General features: G+C 40.2%; 2 protein-coding genes across 4 annotated transcripts in view; both read right to left on the bottom strand.

Moving 5' to 3' along the window:
* LOC111673732 (rho-associated protein kinase 2-like) overlaps window positions 1–9710 on the bottom strand; it is a 28191-nt gene extending 18481 nt beyond the window's left edge. Inside the window, exon 1 of the mRNA XM_023431585.2 lies at window positions 8820–9710. Coding sequence (XP_023287353.1) covers window positions 8820–8918 — 99 coding nt within the window. The 5' untranslated portion in view covers window positions 8919–9710. The remainder of the gene's footprint in view (window positions 1–8819) is intronic.
* A 4426-nt stretch (window positions 9711–14136) lies between these two features.
* sobpa (sine oculis binding protein homolog (Drosophila) a) overlaps window positions 14137–20417 on the bottom strand; it is a 41254-nt gene continuing 34973 nt past the window's right edge. For all 3 annotated transcript variants that reach the window (XM_023431561.2, XM_023431563.2, XM_023431562.2), the window contains one exon: window positions 14137–18761. The gene's annotated coding sequence lies outside the window, so the exon portion shown is untranslated. The remainder of the gene's footprint in view (window positions 18762–20417) is intronic.

Raw genomic sequence — 20417 nt, 5'->3', positions numbered from 1 at the left:
TTTTGATTGAATTCCAGCCATTTTAAAAATAGTTGTGGGGATAAATGGTGGGCCGGGCAGAGCGAGGGGACTGTGCCAGGCAGGGCCCATAAACCCTCCAAGAAAGACACAACAGCAGGAATCCTGCAGAGGCTCACAAATAGCACAGCTAATGTCTCCGCAGGGAATAACAAGAGCATGTCTTACTCTTGAATTTGACAGATTTCTGTCCCATGCTCCTGTGCCCTACGCATTTTTGGCACCCATGCTTTATTATAAAGTACAGTGAGGAATGTGCCAGGAAAAACACAAAACAAAAGGGAGGACTGCATGCACATCAGGTCCTGCTTTATGTTAACCTTAAATTCAGTTTTCTAAATGATCATATGGTTCCACTTAGAAAAAAGAAGACATAGTAAAAGGCAGTGGTCAACAGTAGCCCCTTTGAGAGATTCTGCCATATTGCATCTACATTTACTCATTTCACAGACTCTTATCCAAAGCAACTTACAAGTGAGGAACAGCACAAAAGCTTGAGGGCAGTAGGAGACCCTGGAGTAAGAACTAAATATTATACCTATTCAATAAGGCAAAGTGCAAGAAGATCAGGTAAAGAGTTAGACATGTTACGGTGTTAGAAGTGTTAGAAGAGGAGGTGCTCTCTGAAGAGATGAGTCTTCAAAAGATTCTTGGGGGTACAGAGGAACACCCCTGCTCTGATAGCATTTGGTAGCTTGTTTCACCATCGGGGAACCACAGACCAGAACAGTCTGGACTGTGATTGCAATGGCAGTGCCAGATGGCCAGATGCCAGAAGGCAATGCCAGACGACATTCCTTGGAAGAACGCAGCGGCCGAGAAGGAGCATAAGCCTGTATGATTGAGTTCAAGTGGATGGGTGCAGACCCAGAAGTCACTGTGAAGGCAGCATTAGTGACTTGAATTTGATTTCGAGTGGCCATGTGTAGCCAGTGGAAGTCGATGAGCACTGGAGTGACGTGCCCTTTTAGCCTGATCCAAAACCAGATGCGCCGCTGCATCCTGCAACACGTGTAAGGGTTTCACTGTGCTTTAAGAGAGGCCCGCCATAAGGGCACCGCAGTAGTCGAGGCGAGAGATAACCATGGCCGTTAAGAAGACCCCTCATTATGCTGCCTTTACTTACACCGCTTACACTGAACCTAACCAACCCAACATAATGTCGCCGTGTGTGATTTCAGATAGCATGCCACTGTTGCAGAACCAGGGGCGTGACATAACACCAGAGTGCGTCTGCGTCTGTCCTGCGATGCCGCCTCTCTCTCTTACACAGACATCAATCTGGCTCTGTGAGCACCTGCGCTGGCAGCGTAAAGGTGTAACAACAATGATCTGTGTTCATACCGTTTACACTGAATGGCAAGGCGGAATAAAGGCACAACATTCTAACTAGTAGCTGCCTTCCTACCACACAATTTGATGTTCTCCAACAGCTTCTGTCCATATTTTATCAAATGGACACACACACAATCCAACACTATACATCATGTGTAAAAGATGAGGGGCTAGTTTCAGTCGTCCACCACGAAAAACAAATCTGAAGGGTTGCAAAGCTGATTAAATGTATAGAAAGAAAATCTTTTACAGCATTTCAGTTTTCAGAGCGCATGGTGACGGCTTGAAAATGTCTTGTTTTGTCCAACTAACAGAGGAGAGATTCAGTTTACCATCACAGAGGAGTAAGAGAAAAACACAAAAAAATATCCACATTTGAGAAGCTGGAACAAGTGGATTTCTGCTCAAAATACTGGAATAATTGACTAATTACTTTAGATATTACCACTGGGTGTACAACTTGCAAAATTCTTTGTGTCCTTATTAACTTTATGTTTTTATTATTATTTATTATGTATTATTATATGTTTCTGTTCAATAATTCTTGATTTAAGGAAATAAAGAATCTGCAGTTGATTAGTAATAGTGGGCCTACTTGCAAAAAAAAAAAAAAACAACAACACAAGGATGATGTCACTAGTCTGGGTTTCAATTGAGAGTTTCAGTTTCAATCCTTTGGTATGAACATGGTTAAATCTGTATATAAATATTTTAGTACTGGCACAAACTATTTGAATTATAACTGCCAGCTTCAACTCCAAAACACAGCTCATCTAAACTCTGCCACACACATACAAATGTTCTTGTTTGGGTTTGTTGAAGGATATGAAAGCTATATGAACTCACACACAATCCATAACTGTTTGGTAATGTGTTGTATTGCCCCGTCGTTGCTGCTGGTTGCACACAATGCAGCTTGTGTGTTGCCAAGATCAAATGAATAATGTGTTTGCTGTTGAAAATGAATACAAATGTGTGTCCATGAGCACCCAAGCCTGTGCATATGCATGCGTGTGTGCGTGTGAGAAAGAGAGAGAGAGTGTGTGTGTGTGTGTGTGTGTATATGTGTGTGTGTGTGTGTGTTTGTGTGCGTGCGTGTAGGAGGTTGTGTTTCACCAGCAGGTTGTGATGGAATGATAACACTAAGGCCAGATGGATGGGTTATGTGTTATGTGTGGGAGACTCCTGTTCTCTGCTCTGTTCACTCACACCCTCATTTAAAACTAAAAATACGCCAAGACACAGGTATCAAACTCTTTAACACTCACACAGCAGGGTGAAGACTTTGCACAAGACAACAACAGAATTCAGCAACAGGATTTCTGCATTCAGCCACCGTCGACCGCAGCGCACTTAGCAGAACTAGGTTCATGTCCCCGTCGCTTTGATCAGTGTGGGAAGTGAAAGTTCTTCAAAAGTCAAACCGTCCATTGGAGTTTAGGTTGAATGTTTAAAATGATTTCACTTAAAACACACTGCTCTATTCTTGAATGCACTGTTGTGTGCACGGCCACATTTTCCCAAACACAGTCCTTATGTCTAGACAAGAAGATCCAGCAGATTAAGACAGATCTCAGTGTGTATACATATCCTTTCACATGAGAACCATATAACACTGTAAACACACCAGGACATCCAATTCCTGCTCTGCTTATAGTCCAAATATCACATTATGTATGTATGAGATTCGCTCCATTTTATTTAAGGTTTTACCTTGTAAGACCAGATGGGCAACTCACTTGCAGCATTTTGTTAGAAATAATAATTTGAGTTTAAGCAATATCTCTGTTTTTCCAGACATCTTGGACCTGCTCGTGCCTTGTTCTATTTGCCCAAGATATTATATAGTGTCTAATGAAGGTGCTGTGAAGCATGTGTATATTTATTTATGTGTGTGTGGGGAGATGTGTACGTGTGTGTGTGTGTGTGTGTGTGTGTGTGTGTATGTGTGTGTTGGAATCAGATTTTTGCTCAGTTTTTCATGAAGGCTTTAATTTTTGCTCCCATTACTTCTTAAATATGTTTAATGTACCAGCCAGTAAGAATTTAGTTTTAAGTAAAACAACAGACAGCAGATGAACAACAATCTCACCTTTTCAGACAAAAAACAAGATCTGTTCGCCAAAAACCTAAGTGTAAAAATAACACATTATGGTTTCACAGGGGACTATGAGCAAGTAGTCTTGTCATGACAGTGAGGCTGCCAGGCAACTAGCTGAGACTTCAGGAAGTAACTGTTCCCGGCCAAGACAATAGGGGCCACATCCATGGATGTATCACAAGACTTTATAACACATCCATGGCTGCATCTCTCAGTGAACATGGTCTAAGAAAGCGTGGCCTCCCTCCGAAAACCGCATTTACCGCTCAGGCCGAACCGAAATGAAACTCTGTTCATGGAGGATTTCTTATTTATCCTCCGCCGCTTTTTCATTTGCAGAGTCCTCGTTATTAACTTTTTGAAAAGTGATTTGTTGTAGGCGTGCAATGAATCTGGGGATAGTTTAGTCCGCCAGTTTCAACCTAACGCCTTATTTCACTATTTCAAAACTACTTAATTTTTGGAGTTGCATGCTCTGGAGTAATTGTGCGGACTACAGGCTTCTCTGTGCTCAGCCACCTGGCTTGTACTACTGATAGCCTGTGGCATTTAGGGAACATTTGTAAATTGTATCAACAGAAAATAACCAGGTCTACACTCTGCCCCCCTAAGCTGCATGAGTCTCTGTGTGACATCGTTCAGACGGCGCTCTGACCTCCTCCACGAGTAAATACTCAGCCTGTGAGAAACACTGAGAGCCCATTAACACGAACGAGCTGGTATGTCGACTTTGCTTTATTATTATTTATGTAGGATAGGCTATTTTAATATTTTTTCACATTCAAATTCCAGTGTCTGAATATTCATAAGAATTATAAATTCATTGCTCTCATTATATCAGTGGCATAAAATGGATTTGACAATAATATCATTTATCGCAATTATCTTTTGGACAATATAGCGTCAAACAAAAATAGTTATCCTGGCAGGTCTAGTGCGAAATGCATTCTGGGTACTGGCTATACACTAAGTAGGTAGTATGCAGGACATACTCATTGAGTATGTAGTAGGCAGAGTCATAGCCCAGCACATAATCCCTCATAAAATGTGATTTTTACACTTTGGTGTTTAACTGGATTAAATAAATGAGATGTAACGGGTTAATTTGAGATCTTTAGAGGCGCTTTTAGATGGAGTCAGGTTAGCTGTTTGCAGTGTTTGTGCTAAGCTAAAATAACCAGGTGCTGGCAGTAGCTACATTTTCCATACAGACATGATAGAGGTATCAATTTTTCATCTAAATCTCTTCAAGACAGTGAATAATGTAGAACTACTACTTGAATATTTTATATATTATTATTAGGTATTTAGAAAAGACTCCGGTGGAGTCCATGTAAACAGGGAAAATCCTAATTAAGTTTCCTAGTTCTGACAACTAAAGAGTCTGACAACAGACGATACATAAGGCAAGTCAAGGAAAGTCATTTTAGAGAGTACTGAGCGCGTCCACACCTGAAAGACGCCGGGTCTTCTTCACTGGAGTGGAGCAAAAACCACGGAGAGGCCCGACTGTCTCACCAGAGGAGGTGTGGAGCAGAGAGACTGGCTTGTTTTGCAGAAAAAAAATTGGCCGGGGCCACCGTCCCTAGTGCCTTATAAGGCAGTGTTTCTATCCAGCTAGCACACTGAAGCAGCCCGGACTGCTGCTGCTTGCCTGAGAGCAGCTCAACTGCACTCCAGAGACGAAGCGGACACTCAGGTTGACTATAAGAGTAAAGACTGAGAACAAGACACAGAGGGGTTATCCCCACATCCCTAAAGAGATACACATTAATGAAGAAGTACCGGGGGGGGGGGGGGGGGGGGTAAGATAAGAGGAATGGAAAGGAACAGAGAAGATGGAGAAAGAGAGGGACCTCGGGTGCTGGGAGAGGAGGAGAGTGATAAACACGAGGTGGGAGGTGAATGGACAAAGCAGGCTGAAAGAAACAAACAGAGAATATGTGAATGGGGTTCGATGAGATAAACAAACAGAGGACAGGGGATTGGAGGGAATTAAATGAAAAAGCAACACTAAGCAAAACAAAACAAGCGTATTATGTGACTAAACGTCTTTGTCACCTAATGCTGAACAAGGAGAGGATCAGACTGAATGAATATAAACGAGACAAGACAGGGACTGCTCCCAACAGATGACCTGGAAGGCATCAGACCAACTCTCAGCCATCCATATCTCATATGCTTCACACTGAAGTGCCGTGCATGAAGTTATCTGGTCGTATCCGGGCCACAGCTGAATCAAAAGGCTTTGGACTGGAGCTCCAGTTAAAATACCTGCAGTGTGTTTAACAAGCCTGAGAGGAGGGGCTGAGCTGCAGGCCGAGAGAGAAGCAGAGCCAGAGAAAAAGAGATAAGGCTCAAGAGTGAAAGGGGAAAGTGCAGCCATTCGCAGGGACTTTGAGCCCCTTATATAGCTGCCAACTATTTACTCAGTGAGGTCATTTCCTTTAGGACGGCAGAAAGGCAACTTATGCGACTTGCAATCAAGTGTCCATATTTTCTTTTTCTTTTCATTATCTCGAAAAATGCCCTTTCTTTTGCTTGCCCTCGACAATCACAGCTATCAAGTCCAGTACTTCAGTCAGCAGTAATGTGCTGCCAAATAATGATCACCACAGTTTGCACAAGGGGAAGGTTGCTGAGACTTCAGGTTACGTTTAATCGAATGCTGATAGAGGCAATATAGTGATTTACAGCTTTTACAACCGCAGTATATGGTGGCATTTAAATACCATTTGTGAGATATTTGATGACCATTCTGTTCTATTTGGGGTGAATAAGGGGTTCATTACAGATTCCAGGATAGTTTACACAGAAACCTCTGCTTTTCAATATCAGAGTGCTATACTGCTATATATCCCAGCTTATAAACAGTCAGTTTTCTTAAGAGGATGGTCAATGAGTTCACTTGATAGATGCTGCAGATTCCTCCCTGTCAGCTTGTCTTATGCTCAGGGTAGTCAGCACACTGCTCCTGAAATTAATCACTCTTGTTGTTTTTTTTTTTTATTATTTAGGAGGCAACACAATGGTCAACAAAGCAGCTTCTTCCAATTTTATATATTTATTTAAATCACTTTTTGCTGTTGCTATGCCACAATAGCAGGGGATCTGTGATTCACTGTTTACCGAATATGAGCCTGTGAGCAATTATTGAGGCACTTAAAGTATGCATGTTTTTATTCCACCTGCAAAAAAGGACATTTCTGAGCCCTTAGTGTGTCTGTGTGTACGTGAGTGCGTTTAAATCCCACCCTGAGCAGCAAAACTTCTTGATCCCAGCGACAGCATCGAGGCTGCTAAAAATGGAAAACTGCAGCCTGTTCTCTCCTACGCATGCTTCCCACTCAACTTTTGTCTCAAACACTCAACACCTCTATCTCTCTGGCTCGTGTGCAGGAAGTAAACACCACTGGTGTTCGAGCAAGTATTCTGTTAAATGTTTTAAGGTAAGAGGGAATAGGCCAGGAGAGCCTCAAGCAGCTTGGAGGGGATGGACAGGGGGCCCCAAGCTAGATGGGGCCCATTAAAAGGGGTGAGGTGATGCTTTTTAAGATAGACGCGACAGTGTGTTTGCCCTCTGTCAGATCCAGTTAGGGGGCCCAGAAATTCAAACACTGTCACTGGGAACAGATGTAACTTCACAGCTAAAGTAGGTCCTGTGACACAGTGCTGGTTCGGAATAACAGACAGGGAGAGGGTCAGAAAATATCTTGTGCTCAGATGTTGCACACATAGTGGCATCAGGAAAGAAAAGCTCAAACATCAGTGATTCCAGCTCTTACTCTGAAGCTCAGATTTGTTAGTTCCTGTGGAGGAAAGGCCAGAACCAACACCAGACCTTTCTCATTTCAGCCCAACGTCACTGATATACACTGGTACGAAGGAAACACTTTCCACGGTCTTGTGCAGCTTTGTCATCACAAAAATTGCCAAAAACGTCTGTCAAGGGGTACGTCCTATGTACTTCTCTACCAGACACAGGTCAGAGTATTACAATCTAAGTATCAAGCAAAATAATGTGACTTTACTCACCAAAACAAAGCTCTAACTTATGCTGTTTGCAAATGAGGGCAATAGTTTCCCTTTACCTCTGATACAAGTTGGCATTAGATTGCATCAGTACAGGAAATTTCAAATGGCAACACTAATACTGTTTACATTCACTAACACTACTGGTCCATCCATAGCCTGATAATCAGACCATTTCATTTTCCTGTCATTCACTGAACTGGTGAATCAAAGATTCAACCAGGATATCACAGTCCTATATTTAAAAAAATCTTTACATTTTTGCATCATGACACATAAATGGCTGAATAAGAAAAGTGTAAACAGAGGGACAGGAGCTGTCTCACAACTACCTTTAGGGGATTACAGCTCGATAGAAAAGCTTTTCACTGGAATCAGTATGATTCACATGTTAAATGAGGAACAGACAGGATTTCTGTAACACCTTGGGGTGTAAGGTAAAGTTTGGAGTTGGAGTATGAAGACAACGCACTGAGCTGTCACTGCGGGCATGTAGTCACATTCCCATACAATAGTTGACTGACAGGCCGAGACCTTTGAGAAATATAAACATACATATTATATAAGGAAATCTGGGCCAGACATTTTTCATTTTATCAAATGATCCTGCCAATGACATTATGCTCTGCTGTTTTGTTTCTGGGAATAAAACTGTAAAAGTTATAGAAAACATGTTTCCGAAGAGACCAGAGACCTGCCCAGAAAATATACATTTAAAGATCAGTTATTTCTCCCTCCTAATCATCTCTCAGTGCAGGAAGACCAGAATAGGTGTGAGGATCTGATGGGCTGTGGTGTGGGACTATCCAGGTCTGGTGGGCCTAACTGTTACCCAGGCGGGAGTTTTATCCGGAAATATTAGTCTCCATAAACACAACGAGTGGGGGCAGTCTCCACTGGTTAATCCTAATCCGTGGACACGCTTCGCAGAACCCCACACTGCACCGTCTGTACTCAGTCTGAACTATTAACCAGGCCTGTCTACAGGGCATCCACCATGAGGCTCTGAGTTTGGCTGCTCTTTCCAGAAAAAAAAGGTTATTATAGCGAGGCATCCGATTACAGGACATAATGGAAACACTGCAGTTTTGTAACTGGTGGAAATGGGACAAAATAATAATAGATAGAGGACCATGCAACATCACAGTCTGCCTGAGGGGGAAAACAAAGCTAACAGCTCGCAGCAGGTTACAATTAGGAAATAATAATAAGAAAAGGATATAAGTACCAATAGTATAACGTTACCACAGTGTGTGCATACGTGTCTAGCGTTTCAGCGAATTGACAACTTGGCATCATTAATAATCTATGAGGTGCATCTCACTTGACTTACCAGCAAACTTTCCAAGTTTACGGAAGATCTGGGGTCTCTGATCATGTCCTCCAGCTTCTTCTGCCGGGTTTCCATCCTCCTCTCGGCGCCCAGCGACATGACTGCGGCGGCGGTCGTTAAAGGCTAAAGTAAAAATATGAACAGGTTTTTCCCCAAAGCGTTTGAGTTTTACATGTGAAACCTCTTTGTTCCTGGCTAATGGCCGTGGGCCTAGCGGAGCAGCCTTGGGCTCGCAGCCCACCCAACTCGCCTCCAACAGGAATAGTGTGCACAATGAGGAGAAAATATTCCCAGAGCAGAGAGGCTTCCCAAAACTTCACCAAGTGAGCGGGCCTGCAGTTAGCCAGCTATTTGGCCCCGAGCTAATAAACACAACGCTACGCTCGGATTATCACCTCCCGTTAAATGAAAGATGCATTTTTCCAACTCGGCGATAAAAGTTTGAATTTGGAGATACCAGCAACAGGCAGCAGGGCGTTTTCTTTGCCCCCCTCTCCTCCCCTTCCCTTTGGGTTTTGGCCGCTTGGAAACGCTCTGCAGTCGCTTTTTTTTTTTCGAGAAAACCCCGCTTCGTTTCACCCCATTCAAAGGTGTTTGAAGCCCGTTAGTATCGTAGTTTATCCTCGGTGCTGCCACAAGTCTGAAAGGGCGATAATGTCTGTTCTCCCGCGCTGAATTTTTAATAAGCAGACTCTCTCTTCCTGGATTTCTTCTCGCATTTTCGTTTTTGTCCTCCTCGTTTAGTCCTCGTCACGACCCTCGGTCCCCGAAAATATACAAGTTTGATTTGTAGAGAAAAGTCCTGCGGCCGCTGAATTCTTCACCGTTCACTCACATCTACACATCTACACACACACACACACACACACACACACACACACACACACACACACACACACACACACACACACACAGAGCCTGAACTATCTCCTCCCCCTGACATCAACACACCGAGGACTCAGTTACCCATAAGCCACCTGTCCTGTCCCGCACCTCTCTACCTCTCTTTCTGTAGGCTACCTGTCTAAGCTAATATAAAAGCAACAATTACCATTAAATACACATTCTTAAATACATAATCAAACAAAAAAGTTATATTTTTCATAAAATATGGGATTCATTTCTTACATTTTTGAAATCAATACCTGATAACCTAACTTCTTGAAGGTCCCATATTGATTTTTTTGATTATAAAGCAGGTCTAGGTTCTATGTTAATGCTGTGAAAGTATCAAAGCGCTCAGTCCACATAGAAATGCACACAGCCTTTATTCAGAAACTGACCCTTAAAACCAGCTGTCAGGACTTCTGTAACTATGTGATGTCACAACATAGTATCTTATTGACTGACTGTTTTCAGCGTGATCTAATAAAAATAAAGCAGATTTCAGGTAAACACTCACACTCACCAACCTGTTGTTACTAGAGCTCCAGAGAGAAGCCTGAGGGAGGAGTTGTAAAACTACATTGAGATGGTTTTCGGTTCTTAAAACCACAAATATATCTTCTTATGGATCAACGCTTCAAATAAAACACAGGAGAAGAGGAAAATATGGGACTTTTAAATTTGGTGAGACTGTACCCCTTTTTTTTCTTCTTCTCTTTTGATATACAGGTATGTAGCAACGTATGCCCATAAGCACTAAGGTATATGTGTAAGTAATTTCATTAGTTATAATTTATCATCATCATTGTGTAAACCATCATTGTTTTCATAAACACTGATGAGAATCAGTTCATGGGTGAGAGATTGGGAAGAAGGGAGGGAAATTGTTTCAAGGAATACTTGAATAATATGACGAAACCTCTCTGGAAAAGTGCTGTATAATGCTCAAAATCACTAAAGATAAATGATACAAAAATATGACTGGATGGAGGTCAAGAAACCTTTTCTCTGATTGGCTTTGACTCCTACAACATTCCTGAAATTACATGTTAAAAATAAAGTTAACTTCTACCCTTGGGATTTGTAGAAATGTTCCAGCTTTGTAAGTTTCATAGTTATGGCTAAAAATTAAATCTAGTGGAAGGAATCCCAAACCATCACCAAAATACAGTATGGTTATTATTTTCCTGGCCAAAGTGCTAATTCGTCCAAATTTCATGCAAATCCATTAATTTATTTCTGCAATATTCTGCACAGTGATCAACCTTTATAGTCACCATATAATCTATTCCTGGTCATTTCTAAACCGCGGTGAAATCAAACTAGCAATAATAATATTAAGGATAATATGCACTCTTAGGGGTCTCTGACAAAATAATGAGTAGTTTAAATTTCACTAGGATTAATTAGATGAAAATTTAGATTAACTAAATGATCTCAGCTACAAAAAGAATGGGGCAAACGGTGGGGGTGTGTCTAATATATGTCAGTGTGTGTTTTTGTATAGTCAACAGATAAAGCGTATTCTGTTTCACACAACAGAGGGAGCAGTTAGACCACAGATGCTTCCCTTCACCCTCCAGCCACTTACAGAAATGTAACTTCATTATCATGAACTGTTGTATTTTTTACAGATATACCTTTTCTGCTACTCTCCCTTTTAATGATGCAATACAACAGTCATTCAGCTTGTAGCCATTTACATCTGTTACTCAGCTGTTGCGTGGTTGCTCCTTCCAAGGTAAAATCTTGAGTCACCGACAGGAAGTGATGCATTTTCCAGTTTCTTTATTTGGCATAGTTACTTAGTTTGCATATGGAGCTGGCGCAGCAGGGAGGGAACAGACAAACATACCCAGTATAGCAGCTGATGTACTGTTTGTTTGAAAGGTGATATCTGGGAAATGTCGTGTGAAACAACGTAGGAATGAGCTGCTGGTGACACAGACTGAAGAGCCTGCTCACATCCCATCTTTTCACCTGTAAAATCACATCACAATGTTTTCAGCAATCACACTGCTTCACTTGTAGTAGATAGATAAAGCGAGGGATTAGACAGCTACTATTTTGAACCCATGCGGCCACTTGGCCAGGGTCACTGCATCTTGACTCGTTGTGTAAACCAATATATAATGCCATTTATTAACGCCAATCTGATCTGAACTAACAAGATATTGTAATGCGCTGACCCATGATCTTGTGTGACCTTTAATTGGTCAGTGGTACCACCAAGACAAGTGCAACCACCTGCTGCTGCAAATGACCAAACTTAACAGCTCATATACGTGGATATGGATATCATTTCACCGGTTCACAGAACACATTAAGTTGTTGATGAAGTTTTAAATGAGTCAGCTAATATTAAAATATGTGTTTTCTCAAACATTTGTCTGATTACAGCTGTAGGAGCATTTTCAGGATCCAGCAAAATTGTAGATGTGGTTGCAAGATCCATAAGTCATCTCTGCATAGTTAGTCTCAGTGTATAACACAGGAAATATTGTTTTAAATTGTATTAAATATTGTTTATAGGTACAACAAAGGTTGAAAAAAAAGGTCTGCATTCAAATACACTACATGAAGATGTGTATGTCATTGATCATGAGAACATAACCACCCATTATCCCTCACTGGTTCCGTCTCTGTGGATCTTTTGGCTGTTGTTGCTACAGAGGAGGTTGATCTACAACAGTAACAGTTGCCCATGTGTACTCATAGTTCACAGAGCCTTTGATTTCTGAAGCAACAGAAAGAAACAAACTGATCTCCTACTGGTTGTGCTCAAAATCACATTAAATCTCACATCATTTCCTCATAACGTTTGTTTTTTTTCTTGTGGTTTTTTTTCCTTTTTTTTCTTGTAACTTTGTTAATTTCTGTACATTAATATGTAGGTTTTTATAGTTTTTTGTTGTTGTTTTCTTTTTTTCACTGCAGACATTTTGACTTATCACAGTAAGAAAAGCACCAGTTCTACTAATAACATTAAGAGTGGCTTTGTTCTATTCTAGTGTCCCAGTAATCCATGACAGTAAGCCAGCGTGAACAATAGCAGGACCCTGAAACTGAAGCAGCTAAACGGAATCCAGCCATTATTGATTTTATTATCTATACCTGTGAAATTTCAAAATATCTGCTGTGAAAATAGTGTATTGATTTATTATTATTGTGTCTTATTCTGAATTGATTCAAATGTAGGACTTTTTATCAGGACTACTGAAAATGATTGAAATAATGACAACAATAACTATTACTAATGCTAATAACAATATATCTTTAGTAAGTATATTATCCTAAAAATAAAAATAAGATCATGAGACCATCATAGTTTGACTGTTGTATTGTAAGCATTTTATTGTGTGATCAATAAATTGGTTCCACTTCTTATTTTTATCTCCACTATGAGGAAATCTTTTCCCATCACGTTCCTACTGAGGAGAGGGCCAATACTTTGAGAAGCCATAAGATGGCACCACAGACCATTACATTCACACTCCTCATCTGCAGCGGGTCAGAAGCACTTCAGACTGAATACATTAACAAACGGGTAAATGTAATATGTAAATGAGATTTTAAAAATTGATATAAACTATTGGAAAAAGAGTATGAAGAGTCACTTAGAGTGGGTATATTTCTAAAACAGATAATACTCCACTGACACCACATCATGACTTCTGTTGAGTTATTTACATTATATAAGAAATAATATTATTTTGTTAAATTTTATCCGTCCATGTTAATCAGTTTGTAAATTTTATATTCACTCACTCTTACAACCAAAGATTAACTTTCATTATCATAAAATGTATTGAAACACTTAATTGCTTGAGAGTTCATTATTAACGATATTTTAGCATAACTGTAACTGTAAGCACGGAAGGTCTATCATTCTTGTTTTTTGTTTGCATATTATACTTGGTTGACCATTTGTTGCCATGGTTTCTTAAAATGGGCTTGAAGGGCAATATCATATACGGTATATATCATAATATCATACTAATTAAATGTTGTCATGTGGACTAGATTGTTCACATCTTGAAGTTCATGTTCAATCAACAAATACGGAGCACTGCAAACTGCAGTATATTACAATTAAAAAGCACAAATGCACTGAATCATTTCCTTTGTGTTTATATTAAAGATTTTATTGCAGAAAATGTGAACTGAATAATATGACACCTCTGATATTCACATGCAACCTATTAATCATATTTTCACAGGTTTCCACTGGCTCTCTGACAGGTTGTAAATTATGTGGCGAAACGATGAATCAAGTCAAAATCTCCCAATAACCAGTTCTAAAAGAGATACATTTTTAGTTTAATGTTGTCTGTCATCACACTGTGTTGTCTCACCTGTATATGTGTAGTTGTCCTCCAGGAACATGTACACAGAAATGTATTTGAACAGATATGACCCGTCTGAAACAGAGTTGTGTGTTCCTCTTATTTATTTGTCTTCATGAGCAATTCACTGGGTAAAACAAATACTGTTACAACACAAAAAATGATTATTTTCCAAAGCAAGTTTGACCACCTGTTATGTACATGTTACAACGTCATAATAAAAAGACAGAAGATCATCTCCTCATATTACTGTTTTCTCCATTTTAATAATTAAAAAAGCATTTCACTGTTCACCAGGCATTTACATTGGAATCGAATGCTCAGGTCAAACCACCTTCACTTTTTTTTTATTATTTGCAAATGCAAAACTTGTCAACAATAAATAATATTATAAAATGTACACAAAAAGATTGACAGCCCACCACGAGTTAAAACGTTGAACAGATTGGATGTTTAGGAACAAGAAAGTTGGGGGGAGGGTTTCTTAGCAAAAGTGTGACAGTCCATACAAGTTACAGAAAAAGCTGATCATCTATACATTGACACTAGCAAGATAACAAAGTTGTTGTTTCTGGTATATTTCATTTTGTACAAAGAAGAGAGAGTCTTCTTTACAAGCGAGTATCATTGTCTTAACTGTAGAGATTATACAAGCAAGAGTTAAGGCAACTTCTCTGTTGTTTCTGAAAAGTAACATGAAGTCATGTCATGTTTTATTTTGTCTGTGGACCACTCGTCTCTATTAGGTTTGGAGTTAGTTGTCATTGCATAATTCAGGCTGTTGACCAAGGCCTGTAGTCTATCATCAAAAAAAGGAATGCTGGAGATTTGTCACGAGTCTGTTTGTCATCACAAAGACTGATTCAGTGGTCCGGGATTTCCATGTGAGAGTTAGGGTTTGATATCTTCAGCATCTGTCTCCAACACGGACAGTACACTGTTTGTAACGCCAACACAACATGGTGCAGGTTAGGAGCAGACGTAACATGCGTGTTGTTTTGTCTGTATGTGTGTGTGTGTGTGTTTGTGTGTGTGTGTGTGTGTGTGTGTGTGTGTGTGTGTGTGTGTGTGTGAAGGCGTCAAGCAGAAGTAGAAGCAGATGTAACCATGGATTTTGGGTAGTTCCTCGTTAGAAATCAAGCCCCCTCAACCTTTTTCAAACAGTATGAGAGCTCTGGTATAGAGAACGACCCAGTTAGAGAATTCTGGGAGATAAAGCAGTCGTCAGAAAGAAATTGTAAATTTGACCTGATGATGGCACCAGAGGAAAGGTCAGGAAAAGGTCACCAAACCACTTAGCATTTGTCCTCTGGGGGGCAAATTTAAAGGAATATTTTCACATTTTGGTGAAATACACAGCAGCCAGTTAGCTTAGCTTACCATAAAGAACAGACACAGACAACATATTTAGTGAGCTTTAGAGCGTTGGGCAGAGCCAGGCTAGTTTCCCCTGTTCCCAGTCTTTATGAAAATCTAAGCTAACCAGCAGCTGCCTGTGGCTTCACATTTGACATACAAGTGGTATAACTCTGTTCATCTAACTCTCTGCAAGACGGCAAATATGCGAATGTCCCAAAATGTTGAACTATTCCTTTAACTGAATTCCGACAGTTTTGGATCTTGTTTTTTATAAAGCTGATATTTTGTCCTGAGGGTGGCGCTAGAAGAAAACTAATGCAGAGGCCAAATTGGAAAGGATGCATGCTCTGATTAATGTTTGTCTGCTTAGTATATTTTATGGCAATCTACTACCCACATGGCCATCATTAATCTATGCCACCAACACGACAAAAATTTACCAGTTTACATGTCCTATAATAACTTTGTACAGGACACAGCTGAATTTAAAGGCTCATGTCCTCTAAAATCCTGGCTGTGGCCCTGGTTTTGGATTGTTATGTGTTTGTTAAAGAGCACAGACACTAGAAACAGTGTCCAGTTTCTGGATTCCATCAACCCTGCTTTTTATGTTTACACTGGCAAGATTTCAGATGAGAAAACTCACAGTTTGATAGAGAAATCTCAATTTCGAAATAGGGCTTCATTTGCTCTATTTTTATTCTTCTGATATAAACTGTAATTTAAGAAATGTAGTGCATGTATAAATCTGTGAATTCCAGACTGGAGCATTTCTACTGATGGCCAAATGCAATTCAGCAAAAGGTAAAGAGGACAGTAGCAGGCAGCTTAAAAAGAATATTTTCACTGCGTTTGCTTGGAGAGAAATGAAGCAACGGCGAGGAAATTCTCAAAGTGATACCAAAGCTGGGCCTTGGCAAGCGGCAGGCTAAGCCTAAATGCCTGACTAACAGGCAACAGATAGAGTTGCACACTGCTTATTCTGAGTCAACACTCTGTAATCTCAGCTGGGCTCTCTGCTTGCACCTGCCTCACACACACACACACACACACACACACATACACAAAGTTAAATTTACTGTGTGCATTGTGTGTTTGCATCCGACACCAGCACGTATGCTTATTACAGGTGAGTAAGTGTATGAGTAAATGTTGTGCCTCATTTGGGCAAAGAATGGATCACACAGTGTCTCATCATGACAGAGCGAAATAAAACAAAGGCTGCAGGTAGAACAGTGAGATAGGAGGTTGCAAAGCAATGTAGACATCTAATGTAACACGTGACCGAGAATCCTTCATCTCCTGTATTATGTTTTTAATCCTGAACTTTACTCGCAGTGTCACATATGGCAGGCCTTTACGGACTGAGTAAACCATAAAGACAGATAACAGGGTAATACTGCTTTTGACATCTACTTGTGTTCTCCTCTGTCTTTTAAAATAAGTGCTTTTTATTTTGGCAACTATAAATTATGTGGTCACATCTTTAGTTTGAAGTCCCATCTCCACTGAAAACTGGGTGACATGTTTTGTTTCAACACACCAGAGGCCTTTGGCATATGATAATACCTTGTATCGCACTGGTAAAATGTGCCCCCTCCATAGGAGTGTAAACTAAATGCTGTGTCCCAGCTCACAGGCTGAAGCCAGAGTGTAAGTGGATCAGATCAAACTGGATCAGTGACAGTTTGTGTTGCTTTTACTTAAACTGCCCCAATAGAGCACAACACTGAATCAAGGACAACACTGCCTATAGATTTGGCTTAAAAAAAAGAATTGGCAAAAAATTAAGTAACTTGGCAGGATCAGTGGACACACAGGAGGCGATGCTTAAATATTTTCCAAATTATGTTCAAAATGTGTTTTTATTGTTGAAATATTCCTGTAGTTTTACTTCAGCAGTTTTTCACCAGGTCCCAAAAGAATTATTTATGAAAGAGCTGGCTTCCCTCTGCCCCCTCTAAATTCAGTGCAGTCAGTCTCAAACTAACCCATGACAGGAACATCACTGGTAATGTATTATAGAAAAGATTAAGTGCTAGCCTGCGGTAGCAAGTACCCATTGCAGTTTGGCAGAGTTTCTACTTTGCCATGCCATCCCAGTTTTTTTGGAGGTGCAGTAAGCCTTGAAATGTTCTCAAACAGCAGGAGCCCGTATTACTGTTACTCGCAAGGCTCACTGTTTAAGCACACAGACCGTGTTCCCGAGGGCGTGAAAATGTAAATAGTATGAGTGATTATCTTGACAACTCTGTCTCGTTCTTGTGTAACAGTATATATATCTAAATTCAGTAAAGTTTACAAGCAAACAAACCGATGCAACAGGAAAAATGGCAGAGATTGCATGATTCCACCCACACACCACTGCTTGCTGGTGAAGGTTAATATTTTATCCTCCAGTTTGCTGATTCAATAAGAATCATTCTCAACACAAATGCTGATTTTTTTTTGTCCGCGGACAGTTTTCCAGCTCTTTAAATTGCCCATCAGTCATATTGTATTCATGCTTGTTATGCTTTTTTTTTGTTTTTAGCTGCCACCCTTTAGATTCACCCAGAATACTTGGTGTCAGGTTGGCAAGTACATTTTTTTTCAGGTTGTGGACAAGCAAAGGCCAAGAAGATAGTGCAGAATTTCTATTTTTGCCAGCTTTGTGGCTCTATGGTCAAACATTTGTGAAATTAGTCTATACCTTAGTGACAAGTTTTGTGAGAAAAAAACAACACTTACTGGAGCAGAGATTTGGTACCTGTGGCGTGGCATCAGTCTGGACCAAAACAGGAGCATTTCAAAGAGGGATGAAAATCTCCCCCTCGCGTATTTCCCAACAGTGAGTTTGACTATCGGACACTATAGTGCATTCCATAGTAAGAGACATTACAGAGAGCACTTGCTTTGATAGGGGAGGGTGGATAAGGTAAAGGGGGCAGTGTGGGCTGAGAGTCTCTAAATGAGGAGACAAGCAGCCGGGTAAAGTCCTCCTGTTGTAAGGATATACTGTCTGCAGTTTGAAGGTGGAACGATCCTGCTGGCCACGGCGTCGAGTCTGTAGAAGTTCAGTCTATTAGAGTATCTGTCACACAGACAAAAGGAGTCCTGTCCGCTCTACTATGATACATGTCAACATGTTTGGTTGGACTCTCATCAGTCGTTGAAGGCGATTTGTGGTGCTGGTAGACTGGACGATGGGTGAGGACAAAGAACAAAGTGTGTGTGTGTGTTTGTGTGTGTGTGTGTGTGAGTGTGAATGTGCGTGAACATGTGCAGTGGTGTAGTTGGGAGGGGTGGGATTTGGAGGTGGGGGTGGACAAGTGAGTGTCGTTGATGGCACTGCGTCCCTCAGAGCATCCATCTGTGAAACAGAGTGGGAGGAGAACTAGAATGAGTCAGTGGGTGAGCTACCCCCCCCCCCCCCCCCAGCTGTTTTGGCTAAAGTTGGTGCATGAATTCAAGAGAATAGAGGGTGTTCAGTTCAAACCACACAAGAACAGCTTTGGTGTTAAAATCTTTAAACTGAAGAAAAAGCTGATTCTCAGCATTGCTTCCTAATTTTGGGTTTATTTTCTTTGGTACACGCAATCAGAATCAGCTTGAAGACACTTTTGGGCAAAATAAAGAATTAAATATTCAGTGTCTGCTTCTCTGGTGGCATGAATTTTACATAATGTTTTAGGTATTTCATAATGAATGCCTTGTGAATGCCTTATTGTAGACAAGTGGCAAAGGTGAGATACAGAAAACAGGTTTTGCACTCTCGTATATCAGTGACCAAAAATTGTCCATCTGAAGGTTGAGGTACATTTTCTCCATTGCTCCCATGATTCATTTCAGCTGCTGGTATGCTTTTAGCAGTGATAACGATTAACATCTTTTGTCATTATTAATTACTCTAATTCAGAGCACTCGCCTCATCTTACCACAACTTGAATTGGGCTTCAATTGCTCTTGAATACAATTTCATTTAATTAACAACTCTACTAGTGCATCATTAAATTTGTTATTAATGTGCTGAATAAATCCTTTGACATGAAATACTTCTCATTTCCATTCAGAAACATTCAGAGGTAATCTGCCAGTCAGAGCAGGGCTCAAATTACAGAGGGGGTGGGGATTCTCTGATCCCCTGGTTAAGACTTGGACAAAAAAAAAAAAAAAGAGGTAAAAACAACAGTTTGGGGGATTGAAACCTTTAAATAGCCTTCTCACTCATAATTGTAAATATTACAATATATTTTCTATTCATGCCTGGAAGAATCTTGTAATAAAAAGTGGATAATACCATTTCTTAACCTTGACGTTAGCAGAACTCGTCTGCCTGCCTCACTCCCATTAGCGGCTCAGTGGGAGCCACTAAAGTCTCTGCCCCAGTGTGTCACGCAGACACTGTAGCAGTAGCTAACTATCGAGCTTGACTAATACACTTTGCTTCCGTACCTTCAGTTTTTAGATAACTAATGTTAGCACCCTTTCATTTCCAATATTAGCTTGTCATTTCATTATGTTATATAAAAGACTAACTAAACCAGTTAGTCAGGTAGTTAGTCTTTTACCTTTTTGATTTTGGCTTTTATAATTTGGCTTTATAATTTGGCTTTTATAATAGTCACCCTCTTGGTTTTCATTCAGGAATTCTATGGAATACTTCCATTTTATGCTACTTTATACTTCCACTCCACTACACACAGAAGGAAATATTGTAATTTCTACTCTACTACATTTATTGGACAGCTTTAGTTAAACAAGCCAGATACTGTAAGGACTGAAATACTTCAGTTCACTGAAGCACGCAGAGAGAAGTCGTACCCCCTGATAGTCATTGTATAATAACATTGTGTGAAATGAAAATATATATGTAATGTTTCATAAATATTCAAATTCAAAAAATTCATAATGTATCAGCTGAACACAAGCTCCAGCAAGAAATGCTTTAAAAAAGAATCACAACAAAATAAACTGTGCATGCATAATATCTTGTATGTGGCCATTTATAGTTTTTTAATCTCATATT

This window comes from Seriola lalandi, unplaced genomic scaffold, assembly GCF_002814215.2.
Source record: "Seriola lalandi dorsalis isolate HSWRI2012SDOR001 ecotype SW California unplaced genomic scaffold, Sedor1 jcf7180002054925, whole genome shotgun sequence".
In the NCBI taxonomy this organism is placed as follows: domain Eukaryota; kingdom Metazoa; phylum Chordata; class Actinopteri; order Carangiformes; family Carangidae; genus Seriola; species Seriola lalandi.
Note: the sequence above shows the minus strand (reverse complement) of the source record. Positions and strands in the feature narration are given on the sequence as shown.